This window comes from Aulonocara stuartgranti (assembly GCF_965226115.1).
Source record: "Aulonocara stuartgranti genome assembly, chromosome: 23".
In the NCBI taxonomy this organism is placed as follows: domain Eukaryota; kingdom Metazoa; phylum Chordata; class Actinopteri; order Cichliformes; family Cichlidae; genus Aulonocara; species Aulonocara stuartgranti.
The window spans coordinates 53,810,418-53,835,596 of NC_138958.1; the positions used below are offsets into that span (position 1 = coordinate 53,810,418).

At 42.0% G+C, this 25,179-nt stretch overlaps 1 protein-coding gene across 1 annotated transcript; it reads left to right on the forward strand.

Moving 5' to 3' along the window:
• The first annotated feature begins 7,406 nt into the window (after positions 1-7,406).
• Positions 7,407-25,179, forward strand: donson (DNA replication fork stabilization factor DONSON). Its single transcript, XM_082523469.1, has 12 exons — positions 7,407-8,311; positions 8,439-8,513; positions 8,641-8,835; positions 15,734-15,912; positions 17,490-17,565; positions 17,636-17,738; positions 18,106-18,208; positions 23,278-23,415; positions 23,501-23,699; positions 23,801-23,870; positions 23,967-24,097; positions 24,561-25,179. The coding sequence occupies exons 1-12, from the start codon at positions 7,889-7,891 to the stop codon at positions 24,699-24,701; spliced, it is 1,833 nt and encodes a 610-aa protein (XP_082379595.1). The 5' UTR covers positions 7,407-7,888; the 3' UTR covers positions 24,702-25,179.

Consider the following 25,179-nt stretch of genomic DNA (forward strand, 5'->3'; position numbering starts at 1 on the left):
CCTGTTGGAACAAAGTTTGGGGCTTGAAATTGGAATACTTTGATATCCTAAATTATTAAGAGTTCCTTTAACTGGAATTAAGGGTCCCAGCCCAAGTCCTGAATAGCTACCCAACACCATAATCCCCCCTCCACCAACCATTACACCTGGCACAGTGCAGTCAGACAACTAACTCCTGGCAACAAACCCAGACTTGCCCATTAGACTGCCAAATGGAGAGGCATGACTCTTCACTCCAGATACCACATCTTCACTGCTTTAGAGTTTAGTGGGAGCATGCTTTATTTTTATCCAACACTTTGTGTTGTGCTTGGTTATGTAAAGCTTAGATGTAGGTCCTCATTCATGGAAACCCTTCCGATTAAGCTCTTTGTTCTTGAGCTAATCTGAAGGCCACATGAAGCTTGGAGGTCTGTAGTAATTGACCCTTCAGAAAATTGAGTACTGAGCAGATGATCTATTGGACTTAGATCAGGCAAGCATGGAGCCCAGTGCATTATATTATTTCCTCCATCCAAAAGGATGAACTACTGTTAATACATGAGGGAGGCCATTGTCATGCATTGTCAAAGGAAGTCAGAGCCCACTGCACCAGTGTAGTGTCTAATAATGTGTTAAGACAATTTAATCCCAGTATCTAATGGTGGTCAGGGTGCCATTGCCTAGCCTGTAGAGGTCTATGCAATCCATTCATTGATTTGTCTTCCCAGATCATTACTGGCACAGTACCCAAATGGTTATGTAGAACGATGATACAAACAACATAAATGACAATTGGACCTTCACACCACTGGCCTGCTGAAGGTCATTTTGTAAGGGATTGGCAGTGTTCATCCGGATACTGTTGCTGCTGACTGTTTAAAAAGTTTTTGTTCAACTATCCAGAGTAGCTGTGTGTCTCCTAGAATCTCCTCCATGCTCCTGAGACTGTGCTGGGAGACACAGCAAACCCTCAGGCAATGGTAGAGTCCAGGTATCGCCTCATGCTACCCATAGTGACACTGAGCCTCGCCAAATCAAAACTAGTGGAAAAAACTCTCTGAAAAGATGAGGATAGAGTCAGCCAATTGTTTCCCCCTTATTAACACCCCCCACACAACTGACCAGATGAGTATCCCAGAAATGTAATACTGTACTCTGATCCAGGTGCTCCATTTTTTGAGCTCTGTATGACTGATGACAGATTAACAAGGAGCTGGATTCTCATAAAGTCTCAGTGATCATCATGACAGGGAAACAGGAGCTACAGTGAGAAAAAAACCTGAGACTATTTGTTTCGCTGTTTATGATTTTCCTTCAATAGTCTGAACAAACTCGTTAAAAATTTAAACTTGTATTTTGAAATTTTCATTTGTAAAATTTCTCACACAAATTTGAAATTACAGTTACAGTTTAAATCTCCAAACCTGTATTCACATTTTATTCATGTTTATTTATTATTTTAATATTTACAAAACACAGCTCTGTGAGCTCTTAAATCAGTGAATACAAGTGCTCAACTGCACATATTTACATATTCTATGCTTTGACTTTTGCAACACTTGTTGCACTTGTAGCTGAAGGGGGGAAGTGGCGGTTGGGGGTGGAAGTCAGCCAATCAGAAAGCAAAAGACTGAGAGGTCTCATTCGCAGCTGCCCTCATCTTTACTTCTACTTGCCATTCACAGTGGAAAGATTTTCCACAACTTAAAGTACATTTAATAGAAAAACCTTATTTGAAAAAGACAGGATATAAAAAGACCAAGAAAGAAACATGTCACTTGAAGTCAAACCATCTTCCACCATCGCGGGACCTGTTGAAGTGAAATTTATAGATTTACTTTTACTTTTTTCCTTGTATTGACTGCATAACATACGTGATATTGTCTGATTGGTCCTGTCTGATCTTCACTGTACTAACCATGGTTCTCGCTGTTCCCCTGAATCTCCAGTGTCACCCACCATGCTCATGACCCAACCTAAACGCCACTGACACTTTCATCATGCTTCATGACCAAGCACCTACCTACTTCCTGCATTTCACCTGTTCAGCCTGCGCTCTCCTGCTGCCCTTCTTTCATCTCCAGAGGCCAGTTTTAATATATAAATCAATGTAAATATATCCCTTTGATTTATTTGGGTCCACGTGTTGTCAAATACAATGATAATATAAGCGCATTAGTGTTTTAGAGATTCTAACTAACCCTCCATCTCAAATTAAACATCTGAGTTCAGAGGGAACTGCCACAGATACCAACTACAAACACTGGAGACTCCTGAATCTAAATAACTACAGATCCACTTAAACATTTATTTATATCACGATTTTCAGAAATACCTTAAATGTGTTCAATATTCCTTAACAGCATATATCAAATCTTCAGGCTCTGACATCCATCTGAAGCACTGCGCTGGTTTCTGCATTAATGCCTTGTGACTGAACAAAAAAAGAATCACTCTTAGACACGCATTTGTCTACTTTTAATACAATATAATGAATAACACATTGAACAAAAACAGTAAACCCTTAGTATTAGTCAAACTTTACATTAGAAGTTGACTTTTTTTAAAGTAACTAGTTAACATCTGTTGCTCTTAAAGCCTGTTGAGTTCAGGGATTTATTATACAAGTGTGAGTATGAACTTGGTATAGTTTCCTTTTGGAATAATAACCATGGGCGAATCAAAATGAAAGTACTGAGGAAAACTCTGGTCTGTGTACTCTGGTGATGCTTGAGTGAAAGTGTGATAGTCCTGTGGTTTATTGTCAGGGGTGAACTAACAGTTCTGTTTTACTGCCAACAGTGGGACAAACTAATACTGCTGGATTGGCATCTTATTTTCATGTACTGGACATTTAAAATATGTTCTATTGAAAGTCTCTTTAGATATAAAATATGCTGTGAAAGAGGATCCTCTGCACTCCCATGGAAATCTTACATATTCATACTCTTTTAAGCTTTAAAAAATATTTTTAAATAGATCTTTTTCTATATATTAATATGTTTAGTATGGGATCTCCTCTTTGGAGACCTTTACTTACTTGGACTTAGGTCCTCCTGTGCTGTTCAGCGCATTGGGCGGCAAGTGTCCACCAACATACTCGATCGGCTGCTTCGGCCTCATCCCATGCAATGTCTATGGTGCATAAGTCATCGATGAAGGTCCTCCGCCATGTTGTATGGGGGCGGCCTGGTTTGCGTCTTCCATGGGGTGGGTTCCATGTGATGGCAATCTTGGGCAGTTGATGTGGGGGTTGACGTAGAACATGACCTCCAAACCGCACACGCCACTCAGTCACAATGTCCTGGAGGGGACGTGTGGCAGTTCGATGGTGTACTTATTCGTTGGTGACATGGTCCCGGTAGGAGACCCCCAGAATACGTCTTAGCCATTGCTGCTGGGCCACATGGAGTCTTTTTGCGATTCTGGCTGATGTTTTCCACGTCTCACAAGTGTAGATTGCAGTAGGTATAACGATGGAGTTGACCACGATCTTTGGGGTCGACCAGATTGGCCGGAGCTGCTGAAAGACCGCACCTGCTTTAACAATTCGACACACAACGTCATGCTCAGCATCTCCATCACTTGCCAGGATGCTGCCCAGGTAGGTGAATTGATTCACCTCCTCCAGTGGTTGCAGTCCTACCGTAATGGGGTCCTGTTTCGTCACGTAACCTGTCCTCATGACCTTGGTTTTGTTTCCACTGATCCATAAGCTCACTTTGGCTGCCTCTTGCTCCAAGCATGATGTCATAGTAGTCATGTTTTTCCGGACGTCAGCCAACAAAGCGATGTCGTCTGCAAAGTCGAGGTCCTTGAGGCATGTTGGTGGATGCCAAGGTATCCCAAAGCCATCTTGGTCCATGGCACTCTGCATAACAAAGTCAATGGCAAGAAGGATGAGGAAGGGAGAGAGGATACCCCCTTGCCTCACACCGGTCTCAATGGTGAAGAAATCCGTGTAGCCATCCTCTGTGCGGATGCAGCAACTGGACCAATAATTGTGATAATCTGATTAAATGCAGGGAAAAATGTTGTGCAGCTTATTTCTTCGCTTAACAGCACTTACACATAAAGACATAAAGAGGAAGTCTTTAGCTAGGAGCTACATTTCATTTGAACATATCAAATCACCAGGTCTATGTTATCATCCATCAAGCTTTTGTCCTCCACTGGGATCAAAACTCCCAAATATTTAACAATATTTTTAACTGGGATATTTCTGTATCAGCAATGTCTTTTAAAGCAAGAATGTCAAAATTATTTAAATTAAGGTTTAAGCCTGATGTTAATAACAGATCAGACTTTGAGATTTCATTTGTGTCATTGTGACACATTGAGGGGCAGGGATAGCTCAGTAGGTAGAGTGGTTGCCCCATGATCGGAAGGTCGGGGGTTTGACTCCACTGAACGGCTCCCCTGAGGTACCCCTGAGCAACGTACACATTATTATTATTGTGTTTGAGAGAGTGGAAAAGCACCATTCATATCAGTCCATTTGCCATTAATACAATCACTTTTTTCTTATACTTATGTGCTTTTTATCTAACAGTCACACACATTCGTACTCAAATGGATGCATCAGAGAGCAGCTTGGGGTTATTTATGCAGACGGGGATCAAACCACTAAAGTGACCCACTCTACCTCCTGAGCTACAGTCACCCCAGAGACAATGACTTGTGTATATTTAAAGATAATGCAACTAAACTTATGGTAGATTATTGAAAGGTTCAGAATTTGGCTTACCGCTAAGAAGAGATGGGACGGCCATAACGAAATTCCCCTCTTAATCGGAGTGATGGCAGTTTCACCGATGATGTCTTGATTGCTTTGATAAAAAAAGTTATCAAATTTTTAAAAATTTAGGGTTAAAGATAGAATTGTGGAGAACTGTAGAGAATCAAGAATAAAATCAGGTGACTGCCAACAAGCCATTATTTGTAGCTCCAAAAACAGGTGAATATTATTGAGATATGAATGCCACTCATGAATCCACAGTGGGATTCCTGAATTCTTTTATTTGGATCAGTGTTTCAACGCTTTGCTACTATGAAAATTGTCATTTTATAATCATTGTTGAGTGTAATTGGTCTCCAGTTATCAATAAATAAAGGATCTTTGTTGGTTTGGGGAATTAAAGGGAGATGTCCTTTCTTCAATGAAGGGGACAGTTCTTCTTTTACAGATCGCTTCATTAAAGAGAGCAGCTAATCATTTAATTGGTAAATTGACAGCAGAAACATCATTATTTTTTCTATTTTTGAGCTATTTTTATGTGCTTGTTTTTTTGCCATATGCAGTGGCTATCTTTCTCATTTAAAACCTTAGAAATTCCCAGTATTTTCCACATACATTACTTTTTGAGGCCAAATTCCAGGACTTTCCTATAACATCCTTGATATCTGATATGGGCTGTTCACTCTTCAGAAATGAGCTAGTCTGAGCCTAACCCCTTCTATTGTTCCACTTACTGATATTTGGTGTCAGTGTCAAAATGTTGTGGTCTTTCAAAATAGCAGGAAAAATGTCTGCCTCATTTATATTCAGTTCAAGCTCTGCTGAAATCAACCAAAACGTGATTATAGACAGAGTAGAATCTTTGGATGTAAGCTGTCAAGGTCAAGGTCAAGGTTCTTTATTTGTCACAAGCATAGTTATACAAGTATAACACACAGTGAAATGTAGCTGTTTCCACAGCGCTGCTCTGACGAATCTCGTTCTCACCAAAATGAAGCTTCTTCTCTTTCAGGAAGGAACTGTTGTTTGCTCTCTTTCAGATGTTTCTCACAGAGCAGAGGACGATGATTGCACATGGCTCGTCTGCCCAGCGTGTGCGTCACATCAATCATTGCCTTCTGTCTGAGCTCGGTAGCAGCTTTCTGACAGAATCAGGATACTTTCTGTCTCATGTCCTGTTCTCTTGTTCATTCTCAGCGTACAGATGCAGACGCCATCCTTTTTTGTAGCACTCCGCTTCAGATAATCTGTTACTGATATCACTTTGCTGTTTTTGAATATTTTCTCAAGAGCTTGTTTTTTTCTTTTGTTAATGCCATTGATTTCTTCATAAGCAAACTCTAGTCATGTTTAAGCTTCTCTATCATATTGGGACCACGTTTTCTAGCTTGTTTGCCTTGTTTACCTCGATTGTGAGAACACTGATTATATTAGTGTGGAACAGGGCATTGGTGTTCCTCTTTTTGACCCCTGGCCTATTTTGAAATTCTAACCAGGAAGGAGAAAACGGGTTAAACTGGACCACAACCATAAAATATAAGAAAATAAGATGTATTTAATTTTATATGCCATGGGACAGATTTACTAAGCGAGGCAAATTATTGTGATATCAAAACTGCAGTGTGGAGCAATTTATAAGCAATGGTGCAGTAAGAGCACTTCAGTAAGACCAGTAAAAAATACTGGCTCAAAAATCCAGTGTAAGCTCATGACCGGACCTGGGGCTTGCAGAACCTTGGCCCCTTTGGGAAATGGTCATGGAGGGAGTGGTTCCCTCTTCCTACCACTTTCCGCTGGACGATGCTGCCCCTCCCTGGGATGTAGGGAGGGGCAGCATCCCAGGGAGGGATCAACGGCACGTGGCTGGATGTTCTGGTGTGGTTGTTGAGCCGCTCCCTTGCTGGTATGGGATGGCTTGGACCTCTTCCTTGTTAGGGGGCTCTGGCTCAGGTGCTGGCCAATTCTTGGGCGCCTGGAGCCCTGGGACCCTGTTCTCGGCTCGTGCCACTATCCTTTTATTATATTTTCTCTTATTTCTTCCCTCCTTCCCCCTTTTATTTCTCCTCTTGCCTGTCCTGCCTTAGACATTGTCATACTATACCACACATAATGTAATAACTGAAATGACACAAAAAGAAACAAATAAATAAACTGATAAAAGATACACATGAACAAGAGGAGCCTATAGCGAATTTATAGAGCTGATCTTGAAAAGGAAAACTATACTCACTCGAGAGGATGATACAACCATGTTGTTCCCTCTATCTGCAGCTGAGCACTGGTTGGCTTTTCCCCACCGAAGAGCGTTCAGCATGTAACAACAGATTATTTAAACCATATACTAACCTTTACAGGCTACTGTATAGTGTCTGCAATGATAAATCACGCTTTCAAGTTTGTTTGTTTTTTAGAAAGAAAAGACTACTTCATCTGAAAACAAAATGCAGGTATACAATGGAAGCCCAAATGTCCCAGTTTTACACTGGAACTTGAAAGCAGCTTACATTTGTAGATCTGTGCGAAGCTGGCGACGTAAAATTTGTCTCAAATCCCCTCTAAGTTCCAGGTACTCGTCACTGTATATCCGCCGGTAAGGCACAGGAAGCCGCTGCAGTATTCTCCTGGAAGATAGGCGTCGCCACTCAGACAATATTGCCACATAAGCGCTGATATAGGAAGAGAAGAAGTCAAAGCCGGAAGTCAAGGCTTTGCCTTGTGTTTTTCTGAAAAGGTCTTTCCACAAACCCTCAAGTTTTCAAACTGTTCCAACATCTCCTTGTGTATACGTCTCTGATTATTATTAAATTATTAATTTAAATCATACAATTCAAATGTAGTAAAACCCGACACGACGTCACATCCTGCTGTACCATAACGTCCAAAGTTCCCGATGAGTAAAGGCTCCAACAGATACAATAATTGCATTTAACACTGTAGATTATTGTGTATTTATTTTTAACGTGCGTCACAAAAACAAACGTAAGCAAATGACGTCCGTTTAGCTCCTTTTCACAGCCATCAACACGCGGGGACTCTTTACGTCAGCACGCTGCGCGCCAAATTTTTACAGCGCAGAAAGCGCAAAACAAAAACAGCCGCGGGTCCTGCGCTTTCTAAAGGAAACAGCGCTAAAAGCGGATTGTTTGGGGCAAACTGCATCTCCACAGGATGTCGGAACACTTTGGATACTCACCCAGCTTCAAGCGACCAGCGGAAATTTTGCGAATGAGGTGCAAAAGAGCCCGAAGCGACACCGGTGCCGGGTCCACAGACCGCCCCGAACAAAGCGGCTCATCTCCGACGTGCGTGCGGACTTTCTCCCCAGAACCGCTCTCCGGTGCCCAGAACCATTCCGGGGTTGGAATAAAACGCAGGAACCCGTTCGCAAAAATAGAAAACACTTACAGTCCTAAGAAGAAACGTCTGACTTTCAGCGACGCCAGCTGTAACCCCGAAAACTCTGATAGCTCCGGGATCACAAACAATGAGAGAGATGAAGAATCATCGAAGAGAGAAGGCGCGCTAGATCTGGCTCTCAGTTTCAGGCTCGATGAGGCACAAAAACAGGAGTACCGACAAGCTTCCAGCCAGGTTGGTCTCGGTCCTTTGCACCGCCCGTATCATCAGAAAGCTCCTGTGTTTATGTGGTAGAGATGTAAACATGAAGGGAGACACTATAGGACCCCCTCTTACCTTTCCTGTCTGTGTCCTGCTGCAGAAATCTGGATCTCTGTCTGAGAGTGATGTGTTGTTGGAAGAAGAACCGGAGCATATTAAAAGCCCCCTGCTAAAGGTGGGGATTTTTTCTGTATTTTTTTAAATGCTGACTGACATATCTGTGAGAATTGTCACTTTTTCCCAGGTTTTCTGTTGTGCAGTGTATAACCGTGTATTCAAAGGATTCCCCTCTGTCCTTCTAGAGCCCCCAAGCCAGTGCTCCCACTGCAGCTCCTGTGTGCACCCAGTATCCAGCAGACTGGAGCCTGAAGACTCGTCTCCTCCTGACCTCTCTGGTCTCCCTTTCATGGGCAGAGCAGCTCAAGGCTCAGGAAGAAGCTCAGGGGCTCAGCCAGCACTGCAGGGCACAGTTCAGTTCCCTGCCACACAGTCCACAGGTAGGCTCATTGCATACATGTGGAAGATGGACAGGCACACAATAGTCACATATGTTGAGACACCAGTGACACCAGTTACAGCCCTCCAAATAAATATTTTTTCAGCACTTGTTGAGCCCTCACCATGTCACGACTTTTCGATTTTAGACCTACTTCAGATGTTTAAACCTAAAATCTTGTTTTTTATTCAGCCAGATTATTTTTTCTGTAACCAAATTAAAAAATGATATCACAGAATAACAGAGATGATCAGTGTCACAGTTTCCATGTAAACCTGGATCAGTTTGATGATTCTGAGTCTCAGTCTAAAACAAAGATTTGCGTCTTAATAATTATTATTTATAATAATAATGAAAATTGCAGGTCCCTGCTGTCATTAGTAGGGATTTTGTATATATGAGCTTCTTTAGCCAGTAGGCGTGGATGATGTCAGGGCCTGGTGCTGCCCAACACTTCATGCTTGAGACTCTTTCATGGATGTCTGCTGCTGTGATGCTTAATGGATCCCGTTCAGAGAGGCTGCTGTGGTCCGCTCTTAGATCCACTGAACACTGAGCATTGCTGTCACGGGTTGTGTCCTTCTGCTGTATACTCTTCCGATATTGCTCCATCTCCAGCACCTCACACCTCAGATGATTTGATTTTCATGGCTTCGATCTCTCTGGTGTACCTCTTCAAGCTGCTAGCCAAGGCTGTGAGTCTTTGATGATCAGGTATGACCAGCTTGCTGTACTTCTTAGACATCCCTTCCTTTATCACACCTTTCTGCAGCTCCGATACTTCCCTCTATGCTGCCTTGACCTTGGCCTCTAGTTTCCTTCTCCATGGAGGGTACTGCTCCTTGTGGGTGCTCATTTTGTTGCCAAAAATCTCACTGATCACTGCTGTTGTGGGGTAGATCAGTTGGTTGGTTACATTGATGACCACAGTGGGGATTATCTGTAATGTTGCATTCACATCGCACAGGGGCTGCACGGCCTAGAGTCCTTTCTTTTTCTCAAAAATCGACAGCGCGCCTTATGTATGAATTCTGGTTGTGCTTACTGACCGTGAACCGATTTTATGTACACGGCGCTCAGCAATCTGTCAAAAATGTTTTAGTACGACTTAGGTAAGCTACGGAGCTGCACCGCCTGATGGATTGTCGGAGCATTACGGAGTAATATGTACTGTGGTTCAACCGGACTGTGTGCGTATAAGGACCACAAATGGCAGCTGTTAAGAGACGTGGTTACAAAGAGGATTTCAAGCTCCAGGCTGTCAGTCTCGCAGTAGAAGTTGGGAACAGAGCAGCTGTGAAATCTGTCTTTGTTTTTTAACATTTATTTATTGGTTTTAACCGGTTTTACATGGTGCACCGCGAGCATTAAAAAAAAAAAAATAAAGTAAAAAAAATAAATAAATACATAAATAAAAACAAAACCACAACAACAACAGAAACAACATAGTAATAGAAACAAAAACAAAGCAAACCATAACAAAAGGGAAGGACAGATATACAAATCAAGTTAGCGCTTCAGGCCGTTAAGTGTGTTCACGCTGCAGTTCTCCAGAAAGTTGTAGAATTTTGACCATATATTTGCAGCAGGTACAAAATTATTCGGGTATATATTTAAAATACATATTTTAGGATGAAGTGGAATCACATCACCAATGATTTGACTCAACAGATTTATTACCTTTTCCCAAAAGATTTTCACATGTGGACAGTCCCATATACAGTGAAATAAAGTGCCCCTGTCCACTCCACACTTAATACAGGTGTCTGGGATGTTTGAGTTAAAATGATGCATTTTGGACAGAGTAAGATATTGTCTTGTTAAACATTTATATTGAAGTAGTCGAGATTGCACATTAATTGTCTGACTCTGGGCCAAGGAGCATGATTTATACCACTCATCATCAGATATATCCATTTGCAAATCATTCCTCCAAGCCTCTAATATAGACTGTGTTGATTCTTTGGAATTTTCCATAAATAATTTGTACAATGCAGAAACTCACCTCTCCCATTTAGATGCTTTATAACTGTGTTCTCTAGAGAGGAGTAGGTGGGGATTTCTAAGCTGTTACCTTGTGTGGTTAAGATAAAATTTCTTAATTGAAGAAATTAAAAAAAATGTTTGACAGGAATAGAAAGAGTACTTCTAAGTTGTTCAAAAGACATAAGAGTATTATTCCTAAATATATCAGACACTTTTCTTATACCTTGATCAAACCAAAATTTAAAACCTGCATCCGCCCTACCAGGAAGAAAGCTGTTATTTCTAAATATCAGAGTAAACCTAGACAGCTGTATCATTTCTCCCAAGTAGTTGTGTATTTCTAACCAGATCATTATAGTGTTTTTTAAAAAGGGGTTCTTAGTTTGCTTATTTAGTGTCTTCCTGTCGGCTGAGTAAAGATATAAGTCCGGGGGATTTTTGATTTCTGTAGACTCCATAGAAACCCACACTGGAGTTTGCTCATTAACAAAATAGAACATTGCCACTCTGATTTGAGCAGCCCAACCTTATCAGCAGAGTTTAAAAACTTCATTAACACCTCGCAGGGCCGTGTTGGATTTACTGTTGACTTTGTCTCCCGATTCTGTGGGCTCACTCAATCACTATGGGTTCTGGGAAAGATTGAATCCCAAGCACCTCTGGGATCCACTTAGTTAGGAATTCACACATATCTGTGCCCTCTTCTCCTTCACGGAGACCCACCAAGCGAATATTATTTCTTCGGCTGTCATTCTCCAGCTCTTCTACCTTGCGTGTTAGTGTCTCCAACTTTGTTTCTAAAGTGGTATTCGTAGCTTTAACAGCAGCAATGTCGTCCTCGTTTGTTCCAATTCTGTCCTCTGCCAGCGCGACACGGTTTGCCAGAAGTTGTTTATCACATCTTGCAGCTTTGATATTGTGCTTGCCGAAATCAAATCTTTTCCCAAAGTCTACTTGCATTAACTGAAGTACGGATGTCGGGGCAACTTCGCTAGCATTAGCATCCGTAGTTAGCTCATCTTCCGTGATCTCGCTTGCTTGTTGTTCCGGATCTTGAACCAGGTTAGGCCCCAGGGCAGCTGTGGCTACAACGTAGCTTACCATTGCCAGTGTGTGAATGTGTGTGTGAATGGGTGAATGACTGAATGTAGTGTAAAGCACTTTGGGGTCCTTAGAGACTGAGTAAAGCGCTATACAAATGTAGGCCATTTACCATTTTGCTGTTTTGAGTGTTGCTTCGTAGTTTTGGGAGGCATCGTATATATATTTTTTGAATTTGGCATTTCCAGTAAAGCTAGAATTTGATGTAAATTCGATTAAATTAGTAGTGAACTCCTTGAAAGTTAGGAGCGGCTCTGCCACGCGACTGCTCAGCAGCGAACCATAGCGGAAGTCTATGGTCTTTGTTATTATGCTCAGCGTCTGTTAGTTCACGTTTTGACTGCACAATTGTGAGCTTTTTGTTATGCACAAAAGCAACATTGTTTTCTTTTATTTATGGAGCATTATTATTTAATAAATGCTCATATTTTTTTCTGAGTAATTTTTTCATGTACATCTGTGCTGTATGATAATAAAAGTGCCTGTGTGACATCTGGGACACAGCTTTGACTAAGAACTCTCTTTTTGTTCTTACTTTATGTCTTTAAAAAAATATCGAGATATATATCGTCATCCAGCTAAAGAATATCGAGAAATGAATTTTGGGTCATATCGCCCAGCCCTACTTCACCTAGTCTTCGTAATCATTGAGGGTCCAGGATTTCCTCTCAGGTCAGCGGCTCTTTCAAATCTCTAGTTGCAATAGCAGTTGCTTCTTCTGCATGTTGAAACACTGAGCTACTAGTTATTTCACCATTAGGTTTTAATACTTGTGCTTATCACACAAAATGCATGTGTGTATTTGTTATTAGTCAATACCAGATGACAATTAATCTGCACCAGTGTAAGAGCACCAGAGTGAACAAATTATCTCCAGAAATATAGAACTAAATACACATGTGTAACATACTGTATCGTTAAATAATCTCATCAGTAGGGCTGCCACAAACGATTATTTTGATAGTTGACTAGTCAGCGATTATTTTTGCGATTAGTCGACTAATCAGATCATCATCCATTGGACGTAAAACGTACAGCTTATTGCACCAGCAGCATCTGCTCTTATATAACTATCATTAGCTTACAGCTTTAAGTGTTTACGTATGTGCTAACTAAAAGTAAAGACAAGATGAATTAAATTTTAATGAAATTTGCAGATTGTTTCAGTGAAGTTTAATAAACTCCTTGCCATCTAAACTATAACAGGACACCGGAGTATATTCTGGAGCATCTCACACTCCTGATAATCAGCTGTCTGCTTGATGTTTATTCAGCTGTGTAAAAACTTTAATCTCAGCCAAACCGATTTACTCAGGAACAAATAAAATTCTAAAAAAAAGCCAAACAATAACATTTTTAAGTTATCTAAGTGACTCATATATCATGTTTAACCTGAGTAGCGAAAGACAGCGGTGGGTTTGAAAACGATTTGCCAGAGTCCGCTGTTCTCACGGCTCTAGTTAGCCTAGCCCCCGGCTAAATATCGAGCTAGTGGGTAACAGACGTCTCTGAAAACGTCGGAGCGCTTTTGAAAATATGTGGTGTCTTGATAAACTGAGCAGATATTTGAGGTTTACACAGCTACATTCTCGCCTGAAAATATGTTAAACGTTTATTTTGTGACCCAGAAAGAATAATAAGAGTAACATTAAAACTAACTAGCTGCCGCCATTGTTGGAAACTGAGCTGGGCTGCGCTATGAATTCTGGGACACAGCTTCTTCTTCTTCGGGGTTTAATGGCAGCTGGCATCCTTGTACATGCAGTGCTGCCATCTTCTGTTTCAGTCCATTATTACACCCTTAAATCCTGCTACTTATTCCTGCGTCCTTTGGGATCTTACAAAGCTTCAAACGATGCGTCGACTATCAAATTTGTCGTCGACGATTTTAATAGTCGTGACTAGTGACTAATCGTGGCAGCCCTACTGGTCTGTTACTGTTACTTTACTGGAGCAACTGTAACCCACATAATTTCCTTAGGTATTAATAAAGTATGCTGATATGGATACTAGGGGTGCAACGATACTCGTATCGATATTGAACCGTTCGATACAGTGCTTTCGGTTCGGTACGCATATGTATCGAACAATACAAAATTTGTAATTTATTTTATCAACTTTCCTTCTGACGATGCTGTCTGTGTTGAGCGCTCAGTGAATCTGCGTTCGACTACTCCGCCTAGGCTCGAGAGTGCAGCCTAGGCGGAGTAGTCGAACGCAGATTCACTGAGCGCTCAACACAGACAGCATCGTCAGAAGGAAGAGCGCAGGGCAAGCTAGCGAGACAGAAGTGGACCTCCCCCACCCTCATTCAGATCTGGCGTTTGGAATTATTTTGGTCTTCATGTGACGTATGACCCTGAAGGTAAGCGAGTCATGGACTAAAGTAAAATAGTATGTTGGATGTGCCATGCAATGCTCAATTACATGGGTGGGAGCTAGTGTGTTAGCACAGTTAGCTCGTTAACGTGTTGGCCGTCCAGCCCCACGCACGGGGCAATCGGCGGTAGCTCGTTAACGGAGATTTGCCATGTTGTGGCGTTAAGGTTATTTCAACGAGATTAACGCTGACAGCACTAGTGGGAACACAACGAATATGACTGCACATTTACGCCGACATCATCCTAGTGCAAAGACAAGTGGAAGCAGACAAAAACAACAAGCACGCATGCTACTAACTTTAGCAGAGTCATTTAGACAGCCGTTAGCACAGGATTCTCCTTATGGGGACCTGATATGTTTAATATGCTGCTGAGAATATAGCCCAGAAGAAGCGTATAGTAGAGCTTTTATTTTGGAAAGAGACATTTCTCTGTAATAAACTCTCTTTTCCAAAGATGAGTGATTCCTCAATCAGATACAGGGCTCGCAATATCGCTAGCCCGACGTCCCGGGGCTAGCGATTTTTCCAGTCGGGCTACCAAAATCTATCTCTGCCCTGCCCGTCGGGCTATTGTAGGAAGGAAAAATATATGTCAATGCTTTTGCATTCTTTCAGAAATGTAGCTGGGTAATTATGTCATTGGGTGAGCCACTGTCAATATGTGACATATTGAAATCGCGTTTGAATTTGCGCTTGTTTTTTTGCTTTCACTTTGCAATCGCGCGAACTGTGTATAGAGAGCGACAGCACTGATCTGTGAGTGATGATAATTTGTGCACCAATTCCTCTGACATCGTCTTATTAATTGTTAGCTTACTATGCAAACATGACAAGTGAAATCTCCCGCAGCTTAAACATGTGAGAGGTTGATCGCGCAGAGAATCGCAGAGCTTATGTGAGTGCCTGTGTAAAAGCAGGAGGATATATATTTCAGTTCTGCTGAGCCAAATAAGACAGGTCAGGGTGAAGAAGTGACAGCCAAAGAAAAGCTTACCACAAAACGGAGAAGTTATGACAAATCAGACTATAAGGTAAAAAGAAAGTGCAGCTTTATGGTTTCATGGACAAAATAATTTCTGTGGCTGCAATATGACGAGCTAAATAACCAGGGCTGCACATAAGTGGTCCGCAGGTGCGTATTCGCTGTCAAAATAAAAAAACACGCACAAGGGTTAGGGTTAAATTTAAAAACTGTACTTTTGAGTTAAAATATATATTTATAATTTTAATAAATGACAAATTAAAAAGGCATGAACATTTTTTTTTGTATCGAAAAAATATCGAACCGTGACACCAAAGTATCGAACCGAACCGAACCATGAATTTTGTGTATCGTTGCACCCCTAATGGATACCCGACAGCTCTTAGTTTGTCTTGGGTTCTTCAGTAGCTTGTTCCTCAGCCCGACCTGTCTCTGTGCCTGCTATAGGATCCCAGGTCCTGCTCAGAGCTACGTTGTGCCTTCCAGCAAAGCCTGGTCTACTGGCAGCATCCCTCCATACCCTGGCTGTCTCTGTTCCCTAGGATCAACGCTGAAAGGAGCTTCTTTGGCAAGAGCGCCCCCTGGGCTCATGATGCAACGATACAGCAGAGTCTCATGACAGAATGGTGAGGCTGATAGGGTGACAAGGTTTTACTGCAATGATTTCATTTTTCTCTCTGTCCTGATTTTAAATGAATCAAGATGCGATTGAATCACAGACTTTCAACTTTAACTCGACGGATTTTAATAAAAATATTGTTTGTTTAGTACGGAGCCCCGCAGGGGACATGGGAGAAAAAAAAATTAACACGGACTTTTGCGAGATCTCGCAAAACAAACTCGGGATCTCGCAAAAGTATTGCGAGATCTCGCAAAAGTTTTAGTCGCATTCTTCGGAGGCCGCCAGCTCGAAGCCGGCCGGTAGGTCGAGGCACCATGTGCCGGGAAAGCGGTGTTCCTCCCGGCTGTAGTAGGTCTCGACCTCCCGTTAGCTTCGAGCTAGTGGGTGTCAGATCTCCAAAAACGTCGGAGCACTTTTGCAAATATGTGATGTCTTGTAAACCGAGCAGGTATCTGACGTTTACACAGCTACATTCACGCCTCAAAATATCTTAAAAGTGTATTTTGTGACCCAGAAAGAGTAATATTACAACTAAGTAGCTGCCGCCATTGTTGGAATTCAACTTTCGCGAGAAAGTTTTGCGAGATCTCGCAAATGTTTTGCGAGATCTCACAAATGTTTTGCGAGATCCCGAGTTTGTTTTGCGAGATCTCGCAAAAGTCCATCCTAATTTTTTTTTTCTCCCATGTCCCCTGCGGGGCTCCGTAGTTTAGGAATTACAGCCATTTTTATGTATAACTGACTGACAGGTGATTTCACTGATATGTCCTATTGATAAATGAATCATTAAAAAAAACTGAACTTGATTCTAAGATTTGAGATCTTTACACTGGAGGTCCGAAGAGATGTAGATGAAAGAGGTCATTGTTAGGCTGAGTAACCCCAATAAATCTGTCAGAGAGAGAAGGAAGTTACGACCTCCTTAGACTGTGTTTTAGTATCAGTACGCCAAGTTATCAGCTCTGTCACAGTTAGCTAACACAAACCCAGTCTGTTAGCAGCAGCCAGCTAACCATCGGACCCAGTGACATCACGCTCTGTACTAGCGCTAAACATGTTTAAACACTTCTTTCCTGAATCCAGCTTCACAGGTGGGGTTAAATCTCACACAGCAGGGTTGCACATTAAATGAACCTTTGTACAGTGAAGTGTTTCATGGCCAAGTAAGAGCAGCCACACAATGAAGTAGCATTTTTAGGTGGAGCTCCATGGTGATGCTCTGCAAAAAGACTTCTGACATTGTTGTATCTCCTGGACCAGATGACGTGTGCGTGTGTTCAGCTGTGAGTTTGAATGTAACTTTACTGTAGCTGTGACAAACAGGTCAGGTGTAGTTATAAAGTGAAACAGGTGTTTTAACGCCAGCCTGTATCCAGTAAAGGTTTTAGTGGAGCTTCCAGGAACAGGTGCTGCCTTGTTGAGGTCTTTTTTGTAATTCAAAATACTCGATGCAGCCAGAGTCAAATGAATGCTGTGTGTACTGTGAAACTGCTGAACACTGGCTGCTGTGTTCTGTATACTGTACATGTATTCAGTGGCATTATTCCCACACTCCTTCCTTTGTCCATGTTTGTTGCTCAGGTCCTTCAGTCTGTCATCTCTCTACAGTCTGTTAAAGGCCAGACTGTGTCCGTACTTCTACCTCTGTTCCTATCAGGTAGGTGTTAATATGCAATCTGAACTGTGCTCAGCAACACCGTCCTTCAGCTCATCTGTTTCTTTGTCAGTTCACAGTGTTGTTCCGGGCAGCAGGTCTTGGAGGATCCAGCAGCATCACTGCTTTCATTTCCCCCACAACGAGGGGCCTCAGAGAGGCAATGAAGGCTGAAGGTGAGAGCTGAACTGTAGCTTTGGTCTCAAAATTAATTTTCATTTGATACATTTACAGCCGTAAAAGGCTGACAAGGTATCGTTGTCAGCCGGCCGGGCAGGCAGCGTGGACAACCAACATTTTCTTTCCACTCGTCTGAAATGTGACATGTAGTTGCAGTAAAATAGTCCACAAACCTGACCGCTGTATGAAAAAGCTTTGCCTGTAGTTTATTCTTTAAGACATGACTTGTCAAATAAAAAAGTACAAGAAAAATTAGCTGTAGGAGTCAAACAATGTCAGACCTCTAGCCTGAGGTTAGGACTGAACAGAGGACATGACAGCTTCATCATTCGCTGCTCCTCACTGATCAGTTTACCCATATAGGTATAGAGTTCACCCTCCCTCTGCTGGAGGAACAGAGGAGGTGCAGGGAGGCACAGAAGCAGACCATTCACCAAGAGGAGGAGCAGGAGGAACAAGAGGTCACGTAAGTGCTGCTCTTTCATTGTCTGTGCTCAGTAGGGCTGGGAGCTGTCGGGGTTCTGATTCTGATCACTGTTTTGAAAATATGTGTAAAATATCATTTTGGACTCACTCAGCAGTTTCCACACAGCTTCATATCATTCTAGAATAGCTGACTTCTCATACAGCTAATAATAAATAATAATACTTCCTTTTTTAAAATGAAAAATCTTTGGGTAGTTCACATCTGGCGGAGCTGCCAGATGGGAAAGATTTTTAAAAAGACGATTGAAGAGACAAACACGATGTCTGAGCGGCCATCAAAGTCAAGTCAAAGTCAACTTTATTTGTCAATTCTACCACATGTACAGGACATACAGAGAATAGAAATTTCGTTACTCTCAAACCCTAGATGAAATAGCAAAAGAACATTTAAATTGGCCATGAGCCAATTTAATAGTCGATGCGTCATTTGAAGCTTTGTAGGATCCCGAAAAACGCAGGAATAAGTAGCAGGACTTAAGAGTGTAATAACGCCTGAAACAGAAGATGGCAGCAATGCATGTAAAAGGGTGCCAGCTGCTGTTAAACCCCGAAGAAGAAGCAGAAGAAGCAGCAGTCTCCGCTTACTGTGTCCAAATTCAGGGGCCACATCTTTTGACCCCTGAATTTGGAGAGCAGACGCATGTTGATGCAATAAGCTGTATGTTTTACGTCCAACAGATGCATGATCCGATTAGTCGACCAATCAGATCATCATCCATTGAACATAAAACGTACAGCTTATTGCACCAGCAGCATCTGCTCTTATGTAACTGTCATTAGCTTACAGCTTTAAGTGTTTCAGGTCTGTGCTAACTAAAAATAAAGACAAGATGAATTAAATTTTAATGAAATTTGCAGATTGTTTCAGTGAAGTTTAATAAACTCCTTGCCATCTAAACTATAACAGGACACCGGAGTAAATTCTGGAGCATCTCACACTTCTGATAATCAGCTGTCTGCTTGATGTTTATTCAGCTGTGTAAAAACTTTAATCTCAGCCAAACCGATTTACTCAGGAACAAATAAAATTCTAAAAAAAAGCCAAACAATAACATTTTTAAGTTATCTAAGTGACTCATATATCATGTTTAACCTGAGTAGCGAAAGACAGCGGTGGGTTTGAAAACGATTTGCCAGGAGTCCGGTGTTCTCACGGCTCTAGTTAGCCTAGCCCCCGGCTAAATATCGAGCTAGTGGGTAACAGACGTCTCTGAAAACGTCGGAGCGCTTTTGAAAATATGTGGTGTCTTGATAAACTGAGCAGATATTTGAGGTTTACACAGCTACATTCTCGCCTGAAAATATGTTAAACGTTTATTTTGTGACCCAGAAAGAATAATAAGAGTAACATTAAAACTAACTAGCTGCCGCCATTGTTGGAAACTGAGCTGGGCTGCGCTATGAATTCTGGGATAGGTTGGGCCATACGCCCGACCCGTCCTTCAAATCTGGGGAAAAGTAGGACGCATTTGTCGACTGTATTTGCCGAAGTCTTCGAAGTTGGACAGCCTTCATCACATTGCTGTAACGTAATCAGCCTTCAAATGCGGCCTCCGAAGGATGCGGCCCCTGAATTTGGACACAGCTATGATACCGGACACTGCTTCTTCTTCTTCGGGGTTTAACGGCAGCTGGCATCCTTGTACATGCAGTGCTGCCATCTTCTGTTTCAGTCCGTTATTACACTCTTAAATCCTGCTACGTATTCCTGCGTCTTTCTGGTCTTACAAAGCTTTAAACAGCGCGTCGACTATCAAATTTGTCGTCGATGATTTTGTTAGTCGACCAATCGTGGCAGCCCTAGCTGCTATCCACACAGACATAAGTCAAGAGGTCCAGTTTGACCTGGGTCAGTTTCAAGAAAACATTAGAGACAATCTGAGAAAGGATAGCAGAATTTTAACAGAAACTAGGCGACCTAATAACTGATTTGAAGACGACCAACAGGGTGGGAAGATGAGCTGATATGGAAGAGTGGAACTCGAATCTGCATTCATGAGCAGACCTGGAGGCTCCCACCATGTGGAGGCCTTGGAAGGATACAACATCTGATTCTATAAATGATTTTATTAAAACAGCTCAAGAGCCCTGAGTGGAGTCAAACTCAGAATACAGCAGCAAAACTCGAAGCAAGACATTTGATCCCAGACACCAGCCCTGCTGCCACAATAAAAGTGTACAGGCTGGTAGTTTACAGCAGGGCAAACAAGGCAGTGGAGGATTTAAGGAGACCAAGGGGATCTGCTGCACAGGACACCTCGAGGCGGAAACTGAGAAGCGCCCAAGTCAGGACTAGAGATGGCACGATACCACTTTTTTATGTCCGATACCGATATCATAAAATTGGATATTGGCCAATACCGATATTAATCCGATATAGTGTTTTTTAATCAATGAAACTTTTTTTTAATGTATTGCTGCATTTTGTATAAGTTCATACTAAAGTTTAAATAAACAAACAAACACTAAAGCTATTCTGTTATACCTGTATGGAAAAAACACACTGTACCCAAAATATTTCATAGTTCAGCAACACTGATCAATCTAATAAACTTAAACCTGCTCCATCCTCCCTATTCTGGTATTTTAAAGAGAACTTAGCAGAAATATTAAGCAACCTAACTAATAGGGTTGCAAACTCCAGCAAAAAAAAAAATAGGGAACCACCCCCCACCCTCCACCTCATGATGCTTAATCGACGTAATCAACTTTAATTTGATGCAGTGGGAAAAAATTGCACAGAAATCAATTATTTTTCAAGAATAATTAAATAGATTCAACATCTTTCTTCAACAGAACTGCACAGATGGAAAAAGTAGTATAGCTTACTAGGGTATATTAGACTTAACAGTTACTATATACAGTAATGGACTTCTATACATTTTACATCAGATTAAAACTTTGGGTGTAAGAGTCGGATAATTATTTATTAAAAGCTCGACATTTTAAATGAGAATAAGAAAGAAAAGTCTGTCTTTGTGCCCCCTTTTCCCTGTTCATGCCCTATCGGCCCCCCTGGCTAAACTTTGCTAGATCCGCCCCTGCACAGTTACCAGTGTCAGCTACGTAGAAAAAGATCCTCGAGTAGAAAGTTATATTAAATAAATTCTAACAACAGCTGATCAAGCTTAAACGTGCTGCTGTTGTTCAGCCGCTGGTTTCCTCTTTCTGGTGCAAAGTGGGCGATAAACAAACAAGAGAGACGGACTCGCTACAGAAAAGCCGATCAGCTGATCATTGATCAGTTTCATGATTGAAGTAGCAGCAGGAGAGAGAGAGAGAGAGAAAGGCAGTCGCTAACGCTGGAATGCTTTACAAACACTCAGAGATGAACTTACACACTTGCTTTACTTCTCTCTGGGATAACTTCCTCGGAGATGAAATGCCGGTTTGGTACCAAGGCTACAAATGCTCAACCAGACCGCCGACAGGTCTGGCGCGCCACAGCCGCTCTATCACGTGATGCATACTGCTCCCACGTGCTATGGTTATGAGCAGAGTTAGGAGTTGTCGCAAGTTCTGTGAGCTGCTTTTTTGATATTTAATGGATCGGATTACATTTTTTATTTCTTTTTGATATCCGATCCAGTAAGTTAGGTCTGATACGTAATATCGGATCGGTCCATCTCCAGTGAGGACATATGAGAGCTAACAGAGCAACCCTGCAAAGCTTCCAATGGCTGTGCTAAATTACAACTTTGCAACTGAAGGCAACAGTTTGAAAGAACTGCATGGCAATAATGAAGAATTTGGGTAAGAGAATGTGCAGTTAGAGAAGTCGACACCAAGCATGTGGAGTAATGCCATCGCTGGCATGTTTAATAACTGATCGTGGTTCACATTTCACTTTTATGGAACCACATTTTCTTGGTTCCTGCGTGGACAGAACTCCGGTTCTCAGCGGAGTCGCCTTCTCACAGAATTATTCACTGAAAGCTGGTCCGTGTGGATGTTCTTACTGGCTGTGGATCAATGTCCATACAAGCGCAGTACCACACTATGGATTCAAATACTGGATGGAGCAGCCAAGTACTGGCAACACTTAGTACTACAGATGTTTCTTCTAACATTCATAGTTTCCTGGCCTTTGCACTGGATGCTTGGACCGCTGACAGCAAGGCAAGTGCACCAGGGAGTGTCTGGCCTTACTATATTATTAAACCCAACTTTCAATGACTTGGTGGGTTATGACTGTTTGTATGTGCATGATGACCAGGTACCCCTATGCCTAACATAAGCATAATTCAGACTATCCACTGAATAATGAAACATTTGGTGAAAGATCGAATCTAAATGGACAAAATGCACAGAACACACTTTAGAAGTTGTTTTTTTTTTTTTACCTGTTGCATTAAGGTACATTATCCCTCGCACACCAAAATAGCTAACGCTAAAATGAAGTTCATCCAGTTTTGTTTTCTCTCTCTCATTCTTTCTGTTTGAAAATATCCATCAGTGTGCTTCATAGTTCTGCAACAGCTCACGTTTGGTCATCACGTAACTCAACTGTTAGAACAAAAAACAACCAAATGCAAAATCAAGTACGTAGTATGATTACCCTTCATGTAAATGGTTTGCACAACCCAATCAAGAGGAATAAAGAAAGGATTTAATTAGATTGCAGCAGAGGCTTCGGTAGTCCAAATACACGGTGGAGATTAGGATATTCATGCGTCAGATACAACTGATCTAATACTTTTAAGAGACTCAGATGCCTGGATTATTCTTGTTAATTAGGTTAAATTAAATGTTAATTAAATGGGGAATGACTGGAATAACTTTTTGGGCAATAAAAAGAAACCTGCACCCTACAGACTTAACACAAGCACTCTACAAAAGATAAGAAAAGTAAAAAGTTTAGTTATTTTTAACGATGGTAAGTTAAGCCATAAAGGCCTGTAGAAGGAACTAGATATAACCAGTCGTCATGCTTTAAATATACCATAAGGAAAAATGAGGCACTAATAACCTGGAAATTTTAAAAATGTAATCAGTCAGACGTAAGAAGAACCTTTTGTTGTGGTGTTTTTGTGGGGAACCAATGTATAGGTTCCCCAAGCTGAGCGATACAGTTGATGGAGGAGACCATGATGGAGACTACAGAGATGAAGACAGCACTTTGTCTTGGCTGAAGGAGATGGGAGTCCAGGACAAAATCAAGAAGCCAGACCTCCACACCCTACACCTGTATCCTCATTAGCACTGTCACGTTAGTCTGTTTTATGTGTACTCTGTGTGTTTTTCTGTGACAACTCCTTGACCTCTTCTCTAGTCATAAGGAGGGCCACGTCATGTCTGTGGACCATAAGCCTGAGTCTATGATATGTGTGAAAGGACTTCACACTTTCACACTCATCAACTTCTTCATCAATTGGAAGGGTGTGGTTGCTTCGTCCGGCTCCCAGGCAGGGTTACCGCCCACACTGTTGGCTCCCAGTGCTTTTAGAGGAGCTACAATGCACACTCTGAAGGTGTTTGGAGCACACACACGAAGCTCTGTCTGTAACCATCTCACGTATCATTTATACTTCTGAGTTGAATTTGACACTGTGTGTGATTTATGCTTTGATAGAGCCGTTGTGTGAACGTGAGACGTCAAGTTGGTTCTTCCTACCAGAACATCAGCAGTCTGGAGATCACAGGTACGCAGCTGGACAAGCAGACTTTTGTCTCGTATCAGTTCTCAGCTCCCACTGTGTGTGTTAGTGTTCAGTATACTTGTACTTGCCACACTGCAGGACCTGTCCTCCCCTCGTCTCTCCATGCTATCCTAACGTTACTTCGGCCTGCGCAGAAAGGAAACTTCTCAGCTGCGCTTTACACACATACTCCTACCGCGGTTATGAACGTACACGGCACCAAGCAGCAGGTAACACACAGAAAACATGAAGCTGCTTTTTGTTTGATTCATGAATGTCATGTATGTATGCGCTGTTGCCTGAATGTGATCAAATCAACTTTAATGTCAACTTTACTTCTTAGCAAGCAACCTGCAGATGATGCCTAAACCATAACCAGGGTTATCTGCATGTAACGTGTGTGAAGCCTCTGTCTTCTTCACACAGTCGGGCCAGCCACTTAATTCACGATAATTTACTAAATGTACCCACTGAGGCGCTCAGGTTTCTGGCACGTGCATTGGTAATTTAAATAATGCAGATGTTGAACGAGCTAGTTTGCATGGCTGGTTTTGCTGTTTGTCTGTTAACCTGTGTCAACGTGCTGTCCACAGCACTTAGTGCCAGCTAACAACCTCAGATTTATTCTAAAATAGGACTTGGAGAGAAAGTGTGAATTAGTGTAGGGGTATTTATTCTGTGAACACTTTGCAGGTTGGCGAGGCCTCGGTAGAACTGTCCTCTTGTGGTCTCCATCCTGCTTCCATCCAGCAGCTGCAGCAGCCTTCCACCCTGGGAAAGACAGCCCTGACACACATCACCATGAACAACTACAGCTACACATGGAAGAACTAAGAACGTGCTGAGAGTTTACACAACACAAAGAAGTTTGCATTAATTTGAGTTAACAGCTGCAATCCTGAAACTCAGATTCCACTGTGACGCTGTGTGCATACTGGAAGAGATTCACAGCTACACGCTGACCAGAAAGTGAAGGGTGTTCCACGACTACAGCGGGCAAAATAACCACTGGTGATGTGAAGTAGACAGGATTCAGAATAAAAGTTTATTCATTTTCAGGCGTCAGGTGAAAGCCTGAAGTGCTACCTGTGGGAATGAAGAATGTTGTTGATTTACAGGGTAGTGGTATCTGGGCAACTGGGGCCTGGAACGTCAGCAAGCAACCAACCACCAGCTTCAAAGCAATGTGTGATGAGCGAATCACTTCCGGCATGTACACAGCTTAAGTGTCTGTTTATGTTGAGGTTTCTTTTAAGCAAACTTTATTGCACTGCACCGGATGTGATTATTTATTAAACTCTATATTGCTCAA